The sequence below is a fragment of the Taurulus bubalis genome (genome assembly GCF_910589615.1).
Source record: "Taurulus bubalis genome assembly, chromosome: 5".
NCBI lineage: Eukaryota > Metazoa > Chordata > Actinopteri > Perciformes > Cottidae > Taurulus > Taurulus bubalis.
In genome coordinates, this window is record NC_136593.1 from 24456300 (window position 1) to 24481489 (window position 25190).

General features: G+C 44.1%; 1 protein-coding gene across 1 annotated transcript; it reads left to right on the plus strand.

Annotated features, from left to right (window-relative positions):
* Positions 1-11155: 11155 nt before the first annotated feature.
* Positions 11156-14571, plus strand: LOC306737100 (nicotinamide phosphoribosyltransferase-like; the record flags this gene model as incomplete). Its single annotated transcript, XM_079218803.1, has 3 exons — positions 11156-11188; positions 13239-13364; positions 14410-14571. The coding sequence occupies 3 exons, from the start codon at positions 11156-11158 to the stop codon at positions 14569-14571; spliced, it is 321 nt and encodes a 106-aa protein (XP_079074929.1).
* Positions 14572-25190: the final 10619 nt, after the last annotated feature.

A 25190-nucleotide genomic window follows, 5' to 3' on the forward strand; every position in this document is an offset into this window, starting at 1 on the left:
AGCAAGGAGGGCATCAGGAGCAGCGAAAAAAGGAGCATCAGGTTGGAAAGCAAGAAGGAGAGCATCAGGAGCAGCGAAAGGAGGAGGAGCATCAGGTTGGAAAGCAAGAAGGAGAGCATCAGGTGCAGCGAAAGGAGGAGAATCAGGTTGGAAAGCAAGAAGGAGAGCATCAGGAGCAGCGAAAGGAGGAGCAGCGAAAGGAGGAGCAGCAAAAGGAGAAGCATCAGGTTGGAAAGCAAGAAGAAGAGCATCAGGAGCAGCGAAAGGAGGATCAGCGAAAGGAGGAGCATCAGGTTGGAAAGCAAGGAGAAAAGCATCAGGAGCAGCGAAAGTAACATAAGGAAAAGGAGCAGCAGGGCCTTGTTCCCCCCAGTAATAAGGTGGAGGGAACTGCTGCTCGCTATTTCCCTTACCTGTAGGAGGCTGAGCCTCCTGAAGCCAGTCCCCACCGCCAGTGCCAACCGGGTAGTAGGGAAGCATCTCGGCAGTGCGCTCAGTGGCTGAGGAGGAAAACATGTATTAGAAAGTCCCCACTTCCATGATATATAAATAATCTCACAGCTGTTGGGGTTCACACCCTGATGGGGGAGAGAGAGACAGACAGTTCAGTAGCTTTGTACTCCGTGGCAATCCCTTGTTTTCACTTTATATTCCTTCTTTAATTTCTATTTCAGGTCAGTGAACGTCTCATGAGCTGTGTAGCTGTGAAGCCTGTCAGTCATGGTAGCTACCTATGAGCATGCCTGGGATTGGCAGAGCGAGTGAGGTGGGATGTTGTTGTGGTGTTATGAGCCGTTTTGACAGCGAGTCTATGACCGGGAGCAGAGGTGAAGCATGTTGAGAGGTTTTCACGGTGTTTACTGTTGTTTTGGCGTAGGCTACGGCCCACAGTAGCCTGTTCGGTTGTTTCCTTAATAAACACACCTAAAGCAAGCTAACGTCTCGTAGCTTTCCTGCCCCAGGGTCGTTACAATACTATGAACCGTGTTGTTCATGTCGTCTGCATGAACCAACACTGTAAGAACATGGACGAAGTATCTATGCGGTCTTTTGTAGTCCATCTTTGGAAAATTGTAGTTTCAACGCTGCAGACTTAGTGACGTCACGGACAGAAACGGCACGGCGGCCATCTTTTTTCCACATTTTCGACGGCAAATTTGGAAAATATGAGCCCCGCAAACAAAAATAACTGTATTTCTCTATCACGATGCAAGTGTTGACACATTCCACACATTTTGTGCTAAAAATATTCCGGTTTGACTGTATAATTATTATTTTAAACCGAAAAAACGTCAAGTGACCTCAAACCTTTTTTTTGCCAAGAAAAAGCCCAACGTTCCATTTATGACGATCCTTCTATTCAACATTTAACATTAATTTACTGATTTTACACCCCTTTGAGCATGTAAGAAACATAAATAAACACATTTGACATGAAATGATAATATTTCTTACCTTAAAAAGTTGATAAGCTACTGTGAAACTCTGGTCAGCAGGTGGTCCTCAGCGAGATTCTCAGTCAGCAGGTGTGTTTTCGGTTTTCTTCAGGTCGGTTCTTCAAACGTTGGTTCTCCAGAAGGTTTTTAGGCGATCAGGTTTTCAAAAGATTTCAGCTTTGCAGCAGAAAAAAATTCGCAGGTTGACTCTTGTGAAGTTGAAGTGCGAAGGAACGATTTAGAGAATCTGCATGCTTTATATAGTCTCGGTAGAATTCGCCGTTCTGATTCCATGACTTTGACGTACGCGCGTGCTTGCGTACCTGCGTGAGCTACCGAGGGATGATAGACGGATGGATCTTCACGTGTCTCTGCAGAAACTCCAGCAGCATCTCATACACAAGACATGTCCTAACGATGTATTTGAACAACTTCATTCATGGAACAGTTAATAAGTTGCCACCTACCAGAGTCTAATTAAAGTAACAGTACATTGTACTGTTGTGGACCATTTCCAAGGAATTACTCAAACTGATCCTGATAAGAAATGTTCAACAAAACTGAATGATTTGGATGTTTAAAAATATTCTTTTATACCAGTTTATCACACTAATGACGACTTACAAATGTGTGGTTGAAGGGGTTACAGTCTTGGCTCAAAGCTCCACAATCTTGAGGTTACAGCAAATATCTAAATTCTTTTTTTGAGATCCTAAATGTTCATTTAGTTAATTTACCTTGGAATTAAGCTTTCATATTATTGACTTTGCAGTTCACAGACACCATTAACACAAATTGCTAAAGGAAATACTCAGAAATGCAACTCAAACAATATATCAGGAACACAAACAGTTTATATATTTATAAAAAGAACTGTACATCACATTTAGCCCTACATATAAATCACTAATTTTACTGCAGCATGTAAAATGTATTAGCTAATATTAAAACTGCAGAACAAATGTGGTGGCGAATCCGGTCTCAGCATTTGTAGAGCGCTTCGTACGCAGGAATCTCAGTGTTGTTAGGGGGCGTGGGTGTGATGGCCGCGCTCGTTGCTGTAGAAAAGACACAATAATATAGACAGTAAATCTAAACACATGTTCTCACATCTTAAATGTGGGAACAGAAAACCTGATGATACACACAACATCTAAATGTCTACAACCACTGAATGTTGTTTTCCATGAAAGAAAGCGACATTTTAGGCACGTGTCAGTCAGAACAGCGGTAAGCGAACAGCATTCCTTCGGTGTTATGGAAATTAAACGTAGTGAAATACTGAAATGTCTTTAAGCCTTTATTAAAAACAGATACATGGAATAATTCAATTGAATGAACAGAGCTCTTTCGCCACAAATGGTTAAGAGATCTGAGCCAGAAAAATAGTTCAGAGTTTTAGACACATTCTATAAAATTTGCAAAAATTAAATTGGCACTGGCAGCTCGTGGCACCGACTGACACCTATAAGGAGAGGACAAGTGGAGATATTATTTGACTTTTATTTAAAAAACAAACATAACATTTCGGCATAACCACTTGTCAGTGTCATGTGAAAAAAAACATGAAAAAAAAAGTGAAAACGTTGGCATTCACCAAGTTGAGTACCTACGACTTAAAGTAGGCCTAATAATTAGTAAAGATTGAATTCAGCCCTTTATTGTGACGTTGTATTACAGCACTGTTGTGTTCCATGTAGCCTTTATTTATCAGTTTATTTACTGCCTAAATTGTGTCTAGTGATTCAAAGCAATCAGTGAAAGTGTGATTCTTTGGAAGGTAACAGTTTGTTGGAGGAATGACGTCTAGTGTTTGTCTACCAAATTCTTTATAACGCAACATACTTATGCCGTGTTCACGCCAAACGTGGCGCAAGTTCTCCGCCGGGCGACGCAATAGACTCGTTTGAGGCGGCGCAAATAGCACGTTTGACGCGGGGCGAACAGAGCGAAGGACACGGCGCGAACAGAGGGGCGAGTTGAAATATCCCAACTCTGCTGAAAAAAAACTCGCGAGTCATAGTTGCGTCAGCCAATCAGCGTTCAACCTGCTTTGGACAGTTACCCAAGTATGTAGATTTAATCTCCTTCCATGTTATATCACTGATAATTTGCTGTCTTTTAGTGTAGCGTTACTAAAAACTGTACAAAATGTGGATATATTATCTTTACAATAAATTACATATACATATCCCCCTTTTGTTAAGTTATCTCTGCTCTCTGTGAGCTAATTTAGCCTAACAGTGGAAGAGAGCACTTGTCAATTGTCTGACATCATTTTTTAAAGTGCACCAGATGAGGCCCAACCCTTCACTCTGGGGGAGCCGATGGCTGGCAATACGTTAACATCATAAGTGAAAGATATTTCTGAAGGCCCATCTAGCATACGTGTTATGAGCTGGAAAGAGGAACCCAAATAAGCCTCTCTTCAAGCCGCAGCAGCATCACCTGTTGAAATGGGATCAGAAGTGTTAGTGTGAGCCTCACATTTCATAAACACAGATAGTTTTAGGGATCAGTATGGCTTCTAGCAAAGTCAGTGAGTAATGGGCTTTCCAGATGATGTCAACAAGGCCTCTGTGATTCTACATTTCATTTAGCTGACGCTTTTATTATTATTACATTTTTGCTCTCTATACACCGTTTTTTTTATACTGTAATTGGCTTTAGCATACCCTGCTTTATCTGCTTTATATTAAGACTCGACACATCCAAGATGTTAGATTTTTGCTGAGATCACGACCTCAACGTTTCTCAGTCTCTCACTCCAATCTCAGACACGCTGGCGGCCAGTTGCTCTCCTCTGCTCTTTTTTTTTCCCCTCCGCGATTTTATGACTGCCGCAATAATCTCGCGACACAACGAATCGATAATGAAATTTGTTGCCAACACTTTTGATAATCGATTTTTATCGATTCGTTGTTGCAGCCCTCGTGTAAATGTTAACCGTTTTGTTGGCAGCGAGCTTACAGGCTTCTGTCATGCTGCGTTCACACCAAACACATTGCAAATTTGATGCGCGAGTAGATTACAAGCAAAGCCAACGCACGAGGTTGCGGAAAAGCAAATTTTCCGCCGGGTGGCACAAATGACGCAGCGCGAATTCGTAAGATTTGAAATTTTCGTGACGCTGAGTTGCGTAAGCCAATCAGTGTTGAGAAGCTCCGCCCGTCATCACCGCCGTTGCTGAATCAAACTGCTGCTGGTCCGCCTGAAGTAGCGCTGGAAGAGGCCGTCATTCAGACGCTGTTGTGGGACTACGGACAATATTATGAACCCAGACACGATGGAGTTCGATGTTCCGACGTATGTGGAATTTACACAACAAGTATATAACAGAACTAGTGGCTATTTCCATGGTGGATGGCGGCAACGGTAACTGTTTTTACGGAGATAAGCCACGCCCCCTTTCAGGCACGAGTAACATTCGCAACGCGTTTGGTGTGAACGCAGCTTGAGCAGAAAAGTGTGATGCCAATTTGCCACCAGGTAAATGACAACTAGTTCTGCTTTATACTTGTTGAGGAAGTCCCACACACGTCGGAACATCAACCACCCCCGTGTCTGGGTTCATAACATTATCCGTAGTCACACACAGCTCCGACTCCTCCAGGACGAGTGTCTGAATGAAGCCGCTTCCAGCGCTCCTTCAGCGGACCAGCAGTTTGATTCAGTAACGACGGTGATGCCGGGCGGAGCTTCTCAACACTGATTGGCTTTCGCAACTGTTTTGGTGTGAACACGGCATTAGGGCTGCACAATTAATTGCATTGTAGTTGCGATCACGATTTTGGCTGCCACAATGCGTGCTCTACTACATATCAAATCAAGCGCTTCCTCAACTAACAGTCAGCCAACCACCAGGGGAGAACGAGATGGGAGGTGTCATGCGCGCACACCCTGCAGCGACAGCCTCAAAAAAGGCTCCGTCTGCAGTCGACTCCGGTATTAGTAGAAGAGTAGAGAGAGACAGACAACAGAACAGAGAGCAGACGGTCGCAGGTGTCGCGTGAAAAGTAAATAAAATGTCAGGAGCAGAAGGCGACAAGCTAGTCCCTCGAAAAGGATCATAATCTATTGACTCGAAGCTTTTGGGATTTAGGGTAAGCGATGTTAACCAAGAACAAATCATGTGCACAGAGTGCATTAGAGTTGTGTCCGCATAGCAATACAACCAACTTGTTCAACCACCTGAAAAACACCACAAAACACAGTACAACGAAGGCATTAAGGCTAAAGCTAACGTATCTCCGTCCATGTCCAACGTCAACCCAGAAAACCATAACAGCGACCCTGCATAGCGCGGCAGCGAATCCATCCACCTCCCAAAGACACTGACATGTGTCCAATAAATACTGTGAGGAGTGAAGGCTTCAGAAAAATGGTCAAGACAGTAGACAAGATACGTGATCCCCTCACGCAATTATTTCTCCAAACAGGCATTACCTGCACTGTATGAAAAACGTCAGGGGAAATAAAAAGGGATGTCACAGTATAAGTTTCATTTTGATGCAAAGACGTGTACATTAGCTGGAATGTAGCACAACATGGAAGTGAAAGCAGTGCTCTGTTGATTTAATTTTGTGTAAAAAGTGTGTACACTATTTTATTAATATTTTTCTTCTAAGAGATGCACTGTGATAAGGACCAGTCTGATGCAAAGATTTGTATATTAGCTGGAATGTAGCACAACAATGGAAGTGGAAGCAGTGTACATTTAAACGTGAAAGCGGAATAAAAAGATGTCCCTAAAATTAATGAATCATCGTGATAAATAATAGTGATCTCAATATTGATCAAAATAGTAGGGATTAGGATTTTGGCCATAATCGTGCAGCCCTACTCCACCCACTCAGCTTGGGCTTCTTGACGGGTGTCGAACGAGTGCCGTTTGCTTGCCACTGTCCCGACACCTGACTGAAACCTGCCACTGCAGTGCCACGGGGAGGATCTCGGCCTTGCTGCATTTTATGGGATTATTTGTCCTCTGTATATACAGTGTAAAGGGTTTATCCCTCATACAACTTATTGTTTTCTTTTACTTAGGTTTTTGCACGAATTACATTTTAATTGGTGAGCTTTAAAAAAAAAAGCTACTGGTTGCATCAATTTACCTTCAGGCACGGTGTTCAAGCATGCATGGGGTCTGGAATCCTTTGCAGTTGATGATGGGAGTAGAGTGTAACAGAAGTCTTGGCCACTCGAGGCAATTTGGGGTCCGAGTGATTGACGCAGAAAAGCCCAAATCGTGTGGCCCACTCTAGGTTGCCCATCAGGGACCACGCTGTGTAACCCCGGATATCCACGTTAACTAGCAAGTGAGCAAGGAGGAGTAAATGAAAACCTTTAGGATTGCAAATACACTTGAGATTCTTAAGTAAAAGATATTCGGTATCTTGGTTTGAACATGACAATTATTCTGTGAAAACGGCAAGATTGCTATGATCCAATCCACTGCAATCATTTCTCAGAGATACATTACATGAGATATTGTCAATGGTCTCTCTTAAAACATACCATGAAAGTTGTGGTTTGATACTCTTAAGCACCTGGTTGAGGTATTTTTCATAGTGGTAGCCACTATGAATAACTTCTGTGATGATAATAGGTGGATTTCCATACTCATCCTTAATGAAGTTCAATATCCTGCGGAATCCAAACGGTGAGACCTTCAGCCGATCAGCAATCGTTCCTTCACCCCTGAGAAGATCAAATCAGTGAAATGGTTTAATTTTACAAAAATGAAGGTACAGCGTCAGTGTTTGGTACTTGCTTCGCAAATAGCTTAGCAGTTTTCCAAAGATAACTCAACAGGGTTCATACACATTTTGACCAATGGATTTCCATGACCAAACATTTAGTGAAATCTCGGTGTATACATGAAAAAGTGAGAAAATGTAGTATTTATACCAAAAATGAGAATTCAAAAGGATACAGTATACCTTAAATGACACAAATGAATGAGACAATAGTTTGATTAAATGAATAAACATTTATATTGATGCCTGTGTGTATGCCTGCTTATATTTTGAGCATCTTTCTTTATAAAGCATATTAATTATTTCAAACTCAGCATAAATGAACATCATGAACACATGAATATAACACATTTCCATGACTTTTCCAAAACGTTTGGGATTTAATTTATTTTCAAGAACTTTTACCAGGTTTTCCATGACCGTAAGAACCCTGTAGTTAAATAAAAAAGCAACCAATATAAAACCAGGTTACTGTTGCATCTTCTCACCTCAGGAGAGAGTCCACATCATCAAACTCAGCATAACCAAAGCCCTTCAGCCTCTCTGGTTACTGGGCTCTCGAGGCAGACGCAACGCATTGATCTGGTGAAGGTGGGGACAGAACCACATGTGAAAACAGAAGGCACTGATCTGGGACCAGCAGTTCACCCACACAAGATCAGGAGACAGTGTGCAAATTAAAAATATGGAAGAAATTGATCGACTTTAGAATTGAGAAAATGGAAATGTTTGTCATGCATGTTTTCCTTTACCCTAAAATTAAAAATGTATTTGAGTTTCAGATATACTAGGCTACTTCAGCACTTTGGATTAGTTTGAGTTGCTTGTACTTTACTGGAGTAATTTCATTTTATACATCTATAAACGGAAATATTGTATTTATAACATCACTACATTTATTTAACAATATAATTAGGTTACTTTTAAGATTCTAATTCTTAATACAAAATATAAATCAACTAATGAATAATTATTTATTTATTATCAAGTAATACATAATTAAAGTAGTTCAAATTAAATCCACCTTTAACAGCAGCAACATTAAAGTGATGAAGTGAATGCATCAATAATTACATTGACTTACAGCAAATATATTATTTTAAGGGACCTGGTCTGCCTACAAATAACTTTTTCTTCTTTAATTCACTGTGCTCTTGTAAAAAAAAAAAAAAAAAAATTTATACACATTGCTTGTATAAACATTAATAATAATAATGACACCGCAAAAGAGTCACAAAGCATAACAAGCAAGCCGGAGTTACCGTGTCAGTTCAAGACGTGTCGGTTGGGTGAACTGGGAAAATACTTCAGAGATAAATATTTAAATTACAGATGAAATTTAATGTGGACTAAACAAACTAGTTTCACAGGATGTTCAGGTCATCATTTAAGGCTCCTGCCTGCAAAGAGCAACAAAGACTGTTTCACTGTTTGTTCCCTTGCCAAAGAGTTGAAGCGTTAAAAACGCATTAAAGCAGCAAACTATTAACGCCGTTAATTATTTGATCATGCGTCAACACTTTTTTTTTTGCATTGGGAGGGGCTTAATGCTGCTGCACACAGGTGCTGCACTTTAAATCTCTCCCAGACGGCGTAGTTCAGACCTGGGCATCTTACGGCTCTCCCAGTCCGGCCCGCGTGAGGTCAATCAAAAAATAAAAAAGATGCACGCCAGAAATGGAATACAACAGCACTGCTTTTACTTTGAAGGCGATTTGCGCGCGTGCTTCTACAGCCTCACAGACCGGCTTGTTGCCAACAGACTGACGCACGTATTGTTCTGTAGTGTCTGTGCTCACTGCTCAGCAGGTGCTGCCGCGAGCCGCTCCGCCTCACAGAGCGCTCCGCCTCACAGGAGCCTCGCTCTCCGCGTCCAGAGTGAACATTAATCGCGCTGCTGAGATACCCGTCAGCTGTCCTTAACATCTCCACCTCATTCAACCAGACTTCAGTGCACTTGTTCAAGCCAACACAGACTGGACTTTTCTCACAGAGTAAGAAAAACTGAACAAGATCAAAAGCACTGATTGCTTTTGTATAAAGTTAATCAATTTCTGTTCTTTAACATACATCTTTAAAAAAGGTAAGCAACAAACTGAACATGGACAAAAGAAGGAGTGGCTTGTCCCTCACAGGGACCCTTACTACTGAACAGACTGTTTATGTTGTTCCCTGATAAAAGACAAATGTTTCTTTTTCAGCATGATATTAAGCTGTTTTACATTAAAATAAAATAGTCTAACATCTGAAAATAAATACAATATTTAATTGAATGACCAGTCATATCACAAAAATAAAATACATCTTTTTTTTCTTACCTAGCATATATTTTTGATTTATATACTGTTGTTAACTTGCTGTTGCTCCAGAGTGCCTGCTATATTGTTCTGATAACATTACTTTAAAATAAAAGGGTGCAATACACTAGGATTTACTTCATTATTGAATTTGGCGCATAATGCGATTAATCGCAGAAGAATCATGCGATTAATGAGTTAATTTTTTTCAACTTTGCCCAGCCCTAATATATATATATATTATTTATATGTATATGTGTGCCAAGCCATGGAAGAAGTCTTTGATGGATTCCTCACTGACATCATAGGGCAGGTTTCCCAGGAAGGCCATGTAAGGTGGGCTGCGGGGCAGTCGGGACCGGTCCACGTTGGGCTCACGAGCCGAGTGCGGCGCTGTGGGCAGGATGGACCGGTCGATGGACGGACGCCGGTCCTCCTCTGTGTGCCACGAGGTCGAAACTGGAGGGGAGAGGAGAGAGAACATCTCAAACAAATACGAAAACTTACTGCCAGCTACTGCCCAACAACAGAGGATTTTAAACACCAACTAAAAGAATTCCCAAAATATCATGTTCATATTTTGCCACGAGTGAGTGTTACTCTATTCAACATATATTACAGATGTGGAAAAGGGCATGGAAGAAGTCAACGATGATTTTCCTGTATTTATTTTCTCCTGCAGACGACAATAAAACACACACATTGTCTTCTGGTCTCTCTGCACATCCGCTTCCCTCAGCAATGCAGAGTATCATTGTCTTAGACTTTAACATGTACATTAAACTTAAATTACAACCATTATTTCCAAAACCATGAATCGTAATATACAAGGGGAAACAGCAACACCAAGTGGACAAAATAAGCAACTGCAAGAGCTAGTGGCGAAAATTATAACATAAAAAAAAAGAAAGGAAAACGCATACCTGGAGACGAAAATAAAACACATTGGTTTCTGGTCTCTCACTCTTCTGCACACCCGCTTCCTAAACACGAAAAAAACACAGAATTACACTGAGAAAATATAACTATGTAGTGGCGGTGCGATGTAATGCAAATGGCGCCACGAGGCTCAATCAAAAAGCCACAAAACATTCATGTTCACGGTCTAAATGACACGCAACAGCTGGACACCGTGATCGTATTAGCGACCATAACCGTGTGTAACATAACCGGTTACATTTTTGGAGAATATAACCAAATAGTGCGACATAATTTCCCACACAATTTACCTTCAGCAATGCATAATATCTAATTGTGAGGAGTAAACGGGACTACGGAAGCCTAGGAGCTCAGAAGAAGACGCGTGAGAGGTCATTACCGCAGAAACAGATTGAGGAAATACCACGAAATAAAAATGCCTAATTAAGATCAAATTCACACACTCAACCGGATAGTTAAATGAAAAACAAAAAACATATTGAAAATAAGAAATGGTTAAAAGGTTATAGCGTTCGACTCTTGACAGAACCATCATTTTATATTGTATTTTTGTCGCCAGTAAACAAGTGATATTTTCTTGATGAAGATGGATAACTTTTCGTGATAATCTGTAGCAATCCTAAATGAATGCTGCAGAAAGCCTCTCCGTCATAATGTTTAAAAAGACACGCAAACTGTGTGATTCACTGAAGGCCTTTATCCAACACAATGACAGTTAACAATCATGTTTAATCTGGACGAATGCGTGCTGCACAGGGTATAATATCGTTATGATGATAGAGATGCATGACCGTAGTCTTGAATATAAAACATTAGCGATGTCAGACAGCACACAGTGTTTTATCACAAGTTAATCTGAGCGGATCACACTTTCCCACAGCTGACTGCGGCGGTCGAGCTGGGTGTAAACACTGTCTGCACGTTTCACTGACCCACTGTATGAAGAGTAAACTGGTCTCAAATCGACTTGACACCAGACAACGATGTATGACTTAAATATCAGACTGACAACAAGAGCGTTTTATCAAGTATGCATTGACGTTAGTAGTATATTGAACAGGCATCTACAGAGTCACCTACTTATAGTTCAGTCTTGTCCTCGCGGCGTCTCAACACCACCTCACGAACAGGGAGAGGATTTGACAGTAAACTGTTCCGTTTATATTCTTTAAAAAGAGACCCTTAAAAGAATGTGACAGAGAGGCGAAGCGATCGAAATGTTGTTTTCCTAGTTAGTCCAACTGGGCCCTGAAGGCCACACCTACACACAGCTGCCTCACGCACGCGGACAAAACCAGTTAATTAAATACAGTTAATCTTGAACACCTGTTCCCGATGCGACATTGAAGAGGCGGGTCAGCCGAGACAACCGAGCATTGTCCTCGAATGTCGACTTTATATCTCATAATTAGGATTTAGCATGGGAATATTTATATGATCACAGCTTATTTTGTTCTTTTCTGGACGGAAATGGGCTTCCACACTTATCTGCAGTATTTATATATTACATTATGACCAGGCTTCAACCTGGCCATGTTTTAAGAAAGATCCTCAAACTCAAACATGTCAGCATTTATTTTTGTCCACCCCACTAACTTAAAGACCCAAGTTAAATTTACTCTAACAAATCTAAAAAAATAAACACAAGACATTACTGTACATTAAACTAACTTTAACAGTTAAGTACACAATCTAAAACTTGTCAGAGCTCTTTGAGTTAAAGAGAAGAAGTAAATGGACATCACTAAACAGGGCTGTGATTTTTTACACTGTAGTATTGATTGCACAATAACAAGGTATGCTATATAGGCCCAGTTTAATATAAAACACAATTGTAGTACAATATATATATATATAGTATAACCCTGCTCCATCTCTCTATTAGTTTGGGGGTCCTGGGCCAAACGGTGGAATTACAACTTCAGGGTCAGTCGTCTTGTTGAGTGTAGTTTTAGAATTGATACTTAATGTTGGATGCAGTTGTCTTGAATAACTAGTCGTCATCATCCAGCTAATTGTGCACTTTTACAGACTTTTTAAGTCTGATTTAAAACTTGATCTTAAGTCAGCCTCAGGAAGTAGACTACGCCCTGGTTCAACTTTGACCTACCATACTTCCCTGTGAGAGATAACCGGTCATTGTTGTGAAATGGGTGTGAATGTTAGATAGTTGTGATGGTCAGGTGGCACATGCATGGCAGACTGCCATCAGTGTATGAATGAGTGAATGATGACACATAGGGTTAAAATGCTTTTGATGGTCATAGAACTAGAAACAAGATATACAATTACAGTCCCATTTATATTTTTATGATAATAATGACCTGTACATCATCGAAATCAATCAATGATTTGACACAAAGTATTGATTACAAAAATGATTTTATTATAACAGACCGTAGAAAGACATAATCTAGCGTTCAACAAAGGTGTTTAATAAAGTTCTGTAATGCAGTGGATGACATAGTCATCAGAAATCTCCCTCTCTAAAAAGCTGTTTAGTGATCACAATATTTCACTAATTCATTTCAGACATTTGAGGGCACCAACATGAACACAAATGCCAAGCGTGCATCTTACTGTACTTGACCGTGTGTTACCGTGCTGTATTACAGAGACACACGCCTATCACGGCATGAACACGTTTTCCATTGTATTAATTGGTGCATCTGTCGTAGACATGTTGATTGAAAATGAATAAAAAGACCAGAGGTGCTTCCTCGTGTGTCCCAGATGCAGTGATCCTCCCAGAGGCTTGTTTTTTCAACGTGATTTCACTTATTGTAATTTCCTTCTGCTTCTTCCAGATGGACGTGTACAAGCAGCCGGTGACCGACCCGTCCAAAGGGTCAAAGAAGGGTCGATTATCTCTGAGGAAAAACTCTGATGGCTTCTTGGAGACGATAGAGAGCGGGGCAGGCAAGCCTGAGGAGGTTAGTCCCAGCATTTCATCTTTAACTCTCACTGTCAGTAGAATCATGAGGGCAAAGTGAGGGCATGTCCTTTTGGAAAACACATTCGCTAACTGGAGTATTGGTAGATCCATTTTCACTCGTATCTTGAGGTGAGAGGTCAAGTGCCCCCTGTTAATATGGCCATACTCATTTTTCTTTAGTTACATTTTCCACTCAGAAATCAACTGCTTTTCTATTGTTTCTCACAAATTAATCTATTAAACATTGTTGTCTCTTTACATCTAAATTAACCTCAGCAGTTGGGATGAAGTGACTATGAAAGGTTGTTTTGTGGAAATGTCTGAACTTCTCAGTCTCTTTTCCAGAGGAAATGAAAGAGTTTTTTTGGAAACTGCTGATTACACGACTAAGTATTTAAGTAGTTTATTAAGCAAACTCAAACTAACCTGGGCTTTTTTGTGTGCGTTTGTTTATTTGGTGATCAATCCTTGTGATCCACCAAGAGGTACACGATGAGGATGGTTCCTCATCGTGTACCTCTTGATATCCTTACTTGAACGTCTCTTGATGATATTACTTGTTTGTGATTCCTCAGCCAGCCATTTTATTTTTGCAGGCTTCCAATGTATTCTGTTGATCTTGTGAAGCCATTTATAATGTCCTGTATTTGAGCTTTCACTGACGGATAGCCAGATATCAGGTGTTTGAAAACGGGACTCTTGTACTTTGAGTATAAAGATGTTTCATATATTGTTGCGTGATGCTTTCTTAAAGATGGGAAGCTCACAAGAAACCGATACTAAAAGAGTGGTGATAATCGGGGCAGCAGAGGCTAAGATATACGGACTATCAGTCGCTATGGGTCGAGCTCTTAATGTTGGATGCTACATTCCCATAATGCAATAAAGCTTCTATTAAACACTTCAAGCTCACCAAGCGTGACAAACGACTGTACCTGGACAGAATAATCAGGCACATTGTAAACTAAAAGCGGTGTTTAACAGTTCGTTCAACTTCTTTCCCCTGGACTCAACGGTTTGTCTGTGTGCTCTGCGTTCCTCAGGACCTGCTGGTGACTGTTTTCGAGAACGGCAGCCTGGTCCAGGACTACTCCCTGGAGGAGATAAGGAAGAATGCTCGGCTGACGGACGAGGAGGTGAAGCCCACCCAGCACAACCATGAACAGGAGCTGCTGCACAATCGCATCATTAACGGGATTCATTAAGCAACCCCAAAGCCTGGCGCAATGCAAACAAAACTTCAGTTTTGAACTGCGTGCACTGGAAGGAGGAAAGGCTCTCGGGTATAAATCTAAACATAATGAATATATATTAATCTGAACATAATGAAGGTGAGGGAAATGCTATTTTTTACAAGACACTAACCTAAACAAAATATAAAGAGTTTTATTGTTTGAAGTAATCATCAGGGATGGATTACACTTGCTAGTTCTAAGATACAATATTTGATTTAAGGTCAATGTCCAGCCTAAACATTACATTCACATACAACAAAACTGCATTGTCAAGTAGCTTTTTGAGAGAAACTTGTCTCCTCCCGGAGTCGTCCCACCAAACCAAAAGTCAACGTGGACTTATTTTTATTCATGAGCGTAACTGAAATAACATAAGAAACATGGTTATTTTAAGCCAAACCATGATGTTTTTACGAAATAAAACCAAGTCATTTTGTTGCGCTTTGTTTCAATTTACGACATTAATTACAAACTGAAATGTCCATTCCATTTGTGAAGGTCACCCAACTCAAACAGAGTCAGTGTATCCTTTGTTGTTTGGTACAATACTGGTTCATCATTAATGAGCCATTTGTTTGTGCAGTTAAACCTTTTGAAGACAGGCTGGACATTAAAGGTGCTAAATTCAGAGCATAGCTACGATTGAGGGATTTCCTCCAGAGCTCTCAGCGTGGAAAAAGATAAGCCGTTCTTTTCCATCGTCCTCCCTGAAAAACCAATATATGCAACAACATAGCAGACCCTATTGTCAGATGCGTGATCAGTAAAATACTGGACCTCAAATTCAAAAGGATTTTATTTTTTTTATCTGAGTTGAATGAGGGAAATAATTGAAAGGATTTACAGACTCTAATGACAGTCTGTAGCGTTAGTTAAAGCCATTCTCACTTTCTCATTTGATGCTGTATTAATGCTCATAATTTCACACCATAGCATCTTTTAAACTGCCTTTATTTAATTGACCGCAGGTGTGTTATTGTGCCCTGCTAAACTGAGTGCATTATGGAACACAATCTACTGGATGTAGAATTGGCAGTATCAAAGTGGGATTATGTGGGAGAGCATGTTTTGTTTAATGTCAGCTTTGATTGGCTGATGAACCATGGAATGATTTATGGACTTTAATGGAAACATTCACTAATATTCTCCGTCACACCATTAGGTCTTTTAGTACCAATCTGCCTTGTCTACTTTAGTTAGAAGTATTTTATTTCTGTTCCAAAACACTGGGTCGGGACCTGCAAGTGGGTCGCAAGAAATTCTACTTGGGTCGCCAATTCAATTAGCAGAATATAACAATAGTTCCCATTTGAGCCCCATGATGGATGGAGCCTTGATGTTTGAATAGCTCAGATAATTGTAGTCTACTGATAACGTTGACTCTAATATAAAAGGCTTCCGCCCATTGCGTTTGCTTAGCTGATGAGAGGAAATGAAAAGAACGATTGTTTACTAAACTAACTAAATGCATTTTTTTTACAAGTTTATAAATCAAAGATGTGATTTATCAGACCTGTACCTCAACTAAATGGCTGTTTTTTTCTAGAAAATATAAGGTGATGTAGAAATGGCGGTAAAGTTGGGAACATTCATTTACACACAAGTTTTCTTGGGAGATTGGGAGAAAAGGCCTGATGCCTTGTCTTTTTTCTTTTTGTGTGTGTGTGTGTGTGTGTGTGTGTGTGTGTGTGTGTGTGTGTGTGTGTGTGTGTGTGTGTGTGTGTGTGTGTCCCCAGTAAAGAAGTGTGTATCATGTGAGTACCTGCCTTAAGCAACTTACCGTATAATGTAGAACAGACTCAAATTGGAAGTGGCTCATTTCTTTGGTTTTGGGCAGATCACAACAGATGTAAAGACCAGCTAGTCTGCTGCTGAATATCTATGCATTCAACACACGACTCCAAAGATACCGCTGCTTCTATTTCATTTGTTTTATTCTCTTGCTGTTTTAAGGCCAGTTCTTCGTCATGTATGATCCTTCTTACTCTCTTGTTAGGGCCCTTTTATTTCCTGTTCACATATTTGACTTCTTTTCAATAATCACTGGTATGCTCCATTTCAGACTGCTTGCATTTGATTTTCTTGCTGATGACCTACAGACCTATCGGGATTACCTGCTGTGTAGTATCGGCACTCCTATATTTAATTCTGTTTTGTAAATATGCTTTTGAAACTGATTCGCTTTGTAACTTATCTTTATCTTTTAAAATGTTCTGTATCTTTGATTTTATTTGTGTTTGAGAACTAACCTTTTGTAAAATTAAAAAAACAGTAACACTATCATACTGGGGTGAGCTCTTTTTTTCTAAAGTGAAGCTTGTTGAAGTTGTCCATGACACGAGAGGTAAAGAGTGTTGTTGCACCGAGTGACCAGAAGGTAGAACCAGGCATTGGGACATACTGAAGGTGTCCACCTCTTTTCCATAGGCTAGTTCTCCTTCATGTATAATGTCATTTTTCACCTTGTTCAGGGGCTGTTAAAGTCTGTAAAGCCCTTTACTAGAATATAGAAATGACCCTGGAAAATCCTAGTGGTAGTATCAATAAGACAGCGATGCATCTAGCCACCATTTTAACCCCAATAGTTTAAATTTTTCTCCAAAAGCCATCAGAATGATTTGAAAGAACATTCAGTATGCTTCGAATTGACCTGACTGCCACTGTTCCTTACAGGCACCTCTCCATCTGTACATCCAGTAAAAGGACTTCTCATCTTTGTTCATTGAAGTGCTCTTTTCTTTGGAGCCACTAGAGGGCCACACAGGCAAACAGCTGCTTTGTGCTCTGAGGGGACAATCCTGGAGGTTGTAAAGCAGAGCTCTATCATTATCTTCAGATCAGGTGATGCGCAAGACTACAGCTCATCCAGAGCCAACCTAAAGACGGGCATCAAGAGGGCCAAGCACAACCACAAGCTAAGGACTGAGGAGTACTTTAACAACAACTCTGACCCCCGATGCATGTGGCAAGGCATCCAGGCCATTACGGATTACAAACCCTCCAATACCCCCCCCCCCCAACCTGCGACGCCTCCCTTCCGGATGAGCTTGACTACTTTTATGCCCGCTTTGACAGGGACAACCAGGAGGCGGAGGCCATCAAGACTTTGCCCCCTGCAGACCACCAGCCCCTCACCCTCTCCCCCACCGACGTGTGTGCTGCGCTAAGCAAGATCAATGCTCGTAAGGCTGCTGGCCCTGATGGCATCCCCGGACGCGTGCTCAAGGCCTGTGCTGGGCAGCTGACTGGGGTCCTGACTGACATCTTCAACCTGTCACTGGCCCAAGCAGCCGTACCCACATGCTTCAAACTCACCTCAATCGTGCCAGTGCCAAAGCATTCCACTGCATCGAGCCTAAACGACTTCCGCCCTGTTGCACTCAGCCCCATCATCATGAAGTGTTTTGAAAGGCTGGTCCTGGCTCATCTCAAAACCTGCCTACCACCCACACTGGACCACATCCAATTTGCGTACCGCCAGAACAGGAGCACAGAGGACGCCATCTCCACAGCGCTTTACTCTGCTCTCTCCCACCTGGACAACAACAACACCTATGTGAGAATGCTGTTCATCGATTTCAGTTCAGCATTTAACACCATCATCCCCTCCAAACTGAACACTAAACTAGGTGAGCTTGGCATCGACACCTCGCTCTGCAGCTGGATACTGGATTTCCTAACCAACAGACCCCAGTATGTTAGGTTAGGCAATCGCACCTCCTCAACCCTCACCCTAAACACTGGTGTTCCACAGGGCTGTGTGCTGAGTCCTCTCCTCTACTCCCTGTTCACCTATGACAGCACGCCTGTACATGGTTCCAATACCATCATCAAGTTTGCAGACGACACAACGGCAGTGGGCCTCATCAACAACAACAATGAGTCGGCCTACAGGGAGGAGGTCCGGCACCTGGCGGCGTGGTGCGCCAACAACAACCTGACCCTCAACACCAAAAAGACCAAAGAGCTCATCATGGACTTCAGGAAGACAAAGCGCTGCACACACTCCCCCATCCATATCAATGGAACGGAGGTTGAGCGTGTCTCCAGCTTCAGGTTCCTGGGTGTCCACATCTCAGACCTCTCTTGGCCCTCAACACCTCAATCCTGGTCAAAAAGGCACACCAGCGTCTTTTCTTCCTGAGGAGACTGAAGAAGATCCACATGTCTCCTCTGATCCTGGTGAACTTCTACCGCTGCACCATCGAGAGCATCCTTACTAACTGCATCACAGTCTGGTATGGCAACTGCTCTGTCTCAGACCGGAAAGCACTGCAGAGGGTGGTGAAAACCGGTACTCCACTCCCTGCCATCGAGACCATCCACCTCAAGCGCTGCCTGCGGAGAGCGTACAGTATTGTCAGGGACACCACTCACCCCAGCCATGGACTGTTTGCCCTCCTCCCCTCTGGGAGGCGCTATAGAAACCTCCGTTCCAGGACCAGCAGGCTCAGGAACAGTTTCTTCCACTCAGCTGTCAACACCCTTAACTCTGCATCACGGTGACAGCCCCCATCCCATCACCACGACCAACCCCTCTTCCACACTGTGTGTGTGTGTGTGCGCATGTGTACGTGTCATTTCTGAAGCAATGGTCACCTTATATGCACATAGATATGTAAATATTATTTAGTAGAGCACCAATAGTCCCACCCGGTGTGCTGTATGTTATCAGCTGAAGACGGTTGAGATCCTTTTACATGCTCCGTACTGCAGCAGAAACATTGAGCTTCCTAGTTTATTCTGAAATATACCTCCTTTCTCTTTGCACACAATTTAATCACATTTTAAAAGTTTGGCACCTTTTAAAGGTTAACCTTTGGATTTGTAACATTTCTGTATCTCTGGTGCCACCTTCAGGCCAAACGTCACTTCACTACTTTATTTTATTGTTATTGCCTTGGGTTGGCCAAGAATATCAATGTTTTTTTCTCTATTTTTCATCAAGTGCTCTGTCTTCCATATTCTTCCAATAGGTTTTATTAAATACGATACCTTCACCACCAGCATGGCTGTAGTTTTATTACATTTAGTGTTTGATGTTCAAACTCAAAGCAATGCTGAATGAAATATTGATTCACTGGTTTGCAGAACATCAGACTATGCCTTTTGAAATTAATTTAAATGAATCTGTGTTGATATGGTGTGTGTGCATGTGTTTCAGGCTCAGTGCGCTCCCTCTCTCCTCTCTGAAGTTTATCTTCTCAGAACTCATGAATATGTGGGGACGCTTTAAACCTGGATTGATTTAAAAAAAGAAAAAGATCTGTTCTTTGCTCTACAAGTCATCCAGATGACTCGGTGTACATGTTGGTGGAAGAGGTTTGAGCAGCATTGTAGCCACCGTCGGCATTTTTATGACACCTGCGACCGATTCACTGTTCTAAAACCCATTCCCCACATTAACTCGACAACACTGAAGCTACAATAAATCTCACAATACAAAAGTGACGCTTGAGTGTTTTATTGAATGAAACACCAAAGTTGAGACAGTGGCCTCTGGGACGCCCGGCTTTCGTCTCTTTTGTCCTTTCTTCCACATCCATTCGGTCGGGTCCCAGGATTTCCAAAAGGCACGAGCTGCACGATGATATCGAAAACTAGAAATAAGGGATAGAGAAAAGGCTGTTAATCACATCTCCAAAAACCAAAAGCAAAAAACTAGAGAAGCCAGAAGCAGGTGATTACCTACCACAGTAGTTGAGGCCATCTGGCACTGAGAGCCGGGGTCGATCTGCTGGAGGCGATGAGTTGATTGCAGGCAGGTGAGCAGGAACCGGGAGAGACCAGGAAGCGGCCGTGACACTTATCCACTGAAACACAGAAGAGCACTTCTCTCCTGCTCCCTTGTCAAGGCAACTCTGGAGGTACGTTGAGTTCCTCTCAAAGGAATTAATACATATTACTTTAAGTACAATAGAGGGAGTAAAATGAGTCATCTCTGGATTATTAAAAGAAGTAACATTAAGAGTAGCAGGTAGGTTAGATCCGGATGGCTCCCCGGCCAAAGTCGGGTGCTGGGGCTCAGCTGCAAAGAGAGGTGTGGGAAGTGGCCACGGGGGTAAGGAACACGTTACACACACATTTCCTACTTTCTCTTTACATTATAGACTATTTAAGTCACACTGTTTCCATGTCAGAAGCTCTAACTTACCTTCTTCATCCTCAGTGAACAGCAGCATCTCAGGTGGTGGATTAGGATTAAAGTGAAGTACGGTCATGGTTAGTAAAACACATATAATTATCACATTATTTAAATTTAGGGAAAGCATGCATGCTCCATTGACAAACAGCCTTTTAGGCTTCTGGCCTCCCTTGCATATTCTATTAATATTGATATATTTTTGTTGAATGTTCATTTGTATGTGCTATTGCAAAACAGAAGCTCATACTTACTTTTTTCATCCAGAGTAAGATGAGTTTAAGTGAGACAAAATGGTTAGTAGGGAAAATAATCTTTGACGTATTGAATATTACAATTAATAATTTATTTGAGAGACTTTACCTTTTTTTTGCCATATTAAGGCCAGTTGAACCTGTGGAGAAAGACGTTCTCGAGGCAGATCTAAGAATCAAAGAGACCTGGCAAACATATGATTAACAAAGAACACATAACATATGCTCAAGCAAGAGCAGCATGAGGAAAAGATTGAGAAGCAGCGAAAGGAGGAGGAGGAGCAACAGGTGGCTGCTCCGCCTGCTTTTCCGCCTGCTTTTCCACCTGTTGCTCCTCCTCCTTTGGCTGCTCCTCCTGTTTTTCCAAAGGAGGAGAAGCAGCAGGTGGACAAGCAGGGGGAGGAGCCAAAAGAGGAGGAGGAGCAGCAGGTGGAAAAGCAGGCGGAGCAGCCAAAGGAGGAGGAGCAGCAGGTGGGGAGTTAATTCCACTTCGGCCTCTTCTAAGATCGAAGAACCAAAGAGACAAACCTGGCAACCATATGTTGAAAAATGAGCAACAAAATAGTCAAGAGCAGCATGAGAAAAACTTAAGGAACATTTTGAGGAGAAGATTATGGAACAGCGAAAGGAGGAGGAGAAGCAGGAGGAAAAGCAGGAGGAGCAGCAGGAGGAAACACTCAGGGGCAGCGAAAGGAAGAGGTGGGAATGCTGGAGGAAAAGCAGGAGGAGCAGCAGGTGGGAATGCTAGAGGCAAAGTGGGAAGAGCATCCCAAGGACGAGGAGCACCAGATGTGAAGCAGGAGGAGGACGAGGAGCACAAAAACAACGGGTAGTGAAAGGAGGAGGAGGTGGGAATGCAGGAGGAAAAATGGGAGAAGCAGCAGGAGGACAAGTAGCAGCAGGTGTGGAAGCAAGAGGAGCAGCAGAAGGAGGACGGGGAGCAGCAGGTGTGGAAGCAGGAGGAGGAGCAAGAGGAAGACAAGGAGCAGCAGGTGTGGAAGCAAGAGGAAAAGCAGCAGGAGGAGCAGCAGGTGAGGAAGCAGGAGGAGCAGCAGGTGGGGAAGAGGGAGGAGCAGCAGGAGGAAAAAAACAAGGGGAAGGAGGAGGAGAAGCAGGTGGGAATGCAGGAGAAAAAACGGGAGGACCAGCAGGTGAGGTAGCAGGAGGAGCAGCAGGAGGAAGAGGAGCAACAGGAGGAGGACAAGGAGCAGCAGGAGGAAAAACACAAGGGGTAGCAAAAGGAGGAGGAGAAGCAGGTGGGAATGCAGGAGGGAAAGCAGGAGGAGCAGCAGGAGGACAAGGAACAGCAGGTGTGGAAGCAGGAGGAGCAGCAGCAGGAGGAGGACAAGGAGCAGCAGGAGGAAAAACACAGGGGGTCACGAAAGGAGGAGGAGAAGCAGATGGGAATGCAAGAGGAGAAGCAGGAGGACGAGGAGCAGCAGGTGTGGAAGCAAGAGGAGCAGCAGGAGTAGGACGGGGAGCAGCAGGTGTGGAAGCAGCAGGAGGAGGAGCAGGAGGAAGACAAGGAGCAGCAGGTGTGGAAGCAAGAGGAAAAGCAGGAGGAGCAGCAGGTGAGGAAGCAGGAGGAGCAGGAAGAGGAAGACGAGGAGCAGCAGGTGGGAAAAAACAAGGGGAAGGAGGAGGAGAAGCAGGTGGGAATGCAGGAGAAAAAACGGGAGGAGCAGCAGGTGAGGTAGCAGGAGGAGCAACAGGAGGAAGAGGTGCAGCAGGTGTGGAAGCAGGAGGAGGAAGACGAGGAGCAGCAGGTGGGAATGCAGGAGGAGCAGCAGGAAGAGGAACAGCAGGAGGGGAAAAACAAGGGGGAGGAGAAGCAGGTGGGAATGCAAGAGGAAAAGCAAGAGGAGCAGCAGGAGGATGAGGACGAGGAGCAGCAGGAGTGGAAGCAGGAGGAGCAGCAGGAGGAAGAGGAGCAACAGGAGGAGGACAAGGAGCAGCAGGAGGAAAAACACAAGGGGTAGCGAAAGGAGGAGGAGAAGCAGGTGGGAATGCAGGAAGGAAAGCAGGAGGAGCAGCAGGAGGACAAGGAGCAGCAGGTGTGGAAGCAGGAGGAGGACAAGGAGCAGCAGGAGGAAAAACACAGGGGGTCGCGAAAGGAGGAGGAGAAGCAGATGGGAATACAAGAGGAGAAGCAGGAGGACGAGGAGCAGCAGGTGTGGAAGCAAGAGGAGCAGCAGGAGGAGGACGGGGAGCAGCAGGTGTGGAAGCAGGAGGAGGAGCAGGAGGAAGACAAGGAGCAGCAGGTGTGGAAGCAAGAGGAAAAGCTGGAGGAGCAGCAGGTGAGGAAGCAGGAGGAGCAGGAAGAGGAAGACGAGGAGCAGCAGGTGGGGAAGAGGGAGGAGCAGCAGGAGGAAAAAAACAAGGGGAAGGAGGAGGAGGAGAAGCAGGTGGGAATGCAGGAGAAAAAACGGGAGGAGCAGCAGGTGAGGTAGCAGGAGGAGCAACAGGAGGAAGAGGTGCAGCAGGTGTGGAAGCAGGAGGAGCAGGAGGAGGAAGACGAGGAGCAGCAGGTGGGAATGCAGGAGGAGCAGCAGGAAGAGTAACAGCAGGAGGGGAAAAACAAGGGGGAGGAGAAGCAGGTGGGAATGCAAGAGGAAAAGCAGGAGGAGCAGCAGGAGGACGAGGAGCAGCAGGAGTGGAAGCAGGAGGAGCAGGAGCAACAGGAGGAGGACAAGGAGCAGCAGGAGGAAAAACACAAGGGGTAGTGAAAGGAGGAGGAGAAGCAGGTGGGAATGCAGGAGGGAAAGCAGGAGGAGCAGCAGGAGGACAAGGAGCAGCAGGTGTGGAAGCAGGAGGAGCAGCAGGAGGAGGACAAGGAGCAGCAGGAGGAAAAACACAAGGGGTCGCGAAAGGAGGAGGAGAAGCAGATGGGAATGAAAGAGGAGAAGCAGTAGGACGAGGACGAGGAGCAGCAGGTGGGAATGCAAGAGGACGAGGACGAGGAGCAGCACGTGGGAATGCAAGAGAAAAAGCACGAGGAGGAGCAGCAGGAGGACGAGGAGCAGCAGGAGGAAGACGAGGAGCAGCACGTGTGTAAACACGAGGAGCAAGAGGAGCAATAGGAGTACAAAAAAAAGGGGTAGAGAACGGAGGCGGAGCAGCAGGTGGGAATGCAAGAGGAAAAGCAGGAGGAGCAGCAGGAGGGCGAGGAGCAGCAGGTGTGGAAAGAGGAGCAGCAGGAGGACGAGGAGCAGCAGGAGGAGGACAAGGAGCAGCAGGAGGAAAAACACAAGGGGTAGCGAAAGGAGGAGGAGAAGCAGGTGGGAATTCAGGAGGGAAAGCGGGAGGAGCAGCAGGAGGAGGACAAGGAGCAGCAGGAGTGAAAGCAGGAGGAGCAGCAGGAAGAGGAACAGCAGGAGCGAAAAAACAAGGGGAAGGAGGAGGAGAAGCAGGTGGGAATGCAAGAGGAAAAGCAGGAAGAGCAGCAGGAGGGCGAGGAGCAGCAGGTGTGGAAGGAGGAGCAGCAGGAGGAAGAGGAGCAGCAGGAGGAGGACAAGGAGCAGCAGGAGGAAAAACACAAGGGGTAGTGAAAGGAGGAGGAGAAGCAGGTGGGAATGCAGAAGGGAAAGCGGGAGGAGCTGCAGGAGGAGGACAAGGAGCAGCAGGAGTGAAAGCAGGAGGAGCAGCAAGAAGAGGAACAGCAGGAGGGGAAAAACAAGGGGGAGGAGAAGCAGGAGGAGCAGCAGGAGCAGCAGGAGGACGAGGAGCAGCAGGAGTGGAAGCAGGAGGAGCAGCAGGAGGAAGAGGAGCAACAGGAGGAGGACAAGGAGCAGCAGGAGGAAAAACACAAGGGGTAGCGAAAGGAGGAGGAGAAGCAGGTGGGAATGCAGGAGGAGCAGCAGGAGGACAAGGAACAGCAGGTGTGGAAGCAGGAGGAGCAGCAGGAGGAGGACAAGGAGCAGCAGGAGGAAAAACACAGGGGGTCGCGAAAGGAGGAGGAGAAGCAGATGGGAATGCAAGAGGAGAAGCAGGAGGACGAGGAGCAGCAGGTGTGGAAGCAAGAGGAGCAGCAGGAGGAGGACGGGGAGCAGCAGGTGTGGAAGCAGGAGGAGGAGCAGGAGGAAGACAAGGAGCAGCAGGTGTGGAAGCAAGAGGAAAAGCAGGAGGAGCAGCAGGTGAGGAAGCAGGAGGAGCAGGAAGAGGAAGACGAGGAGCAGCAGGTGGGGAAGAGGGAG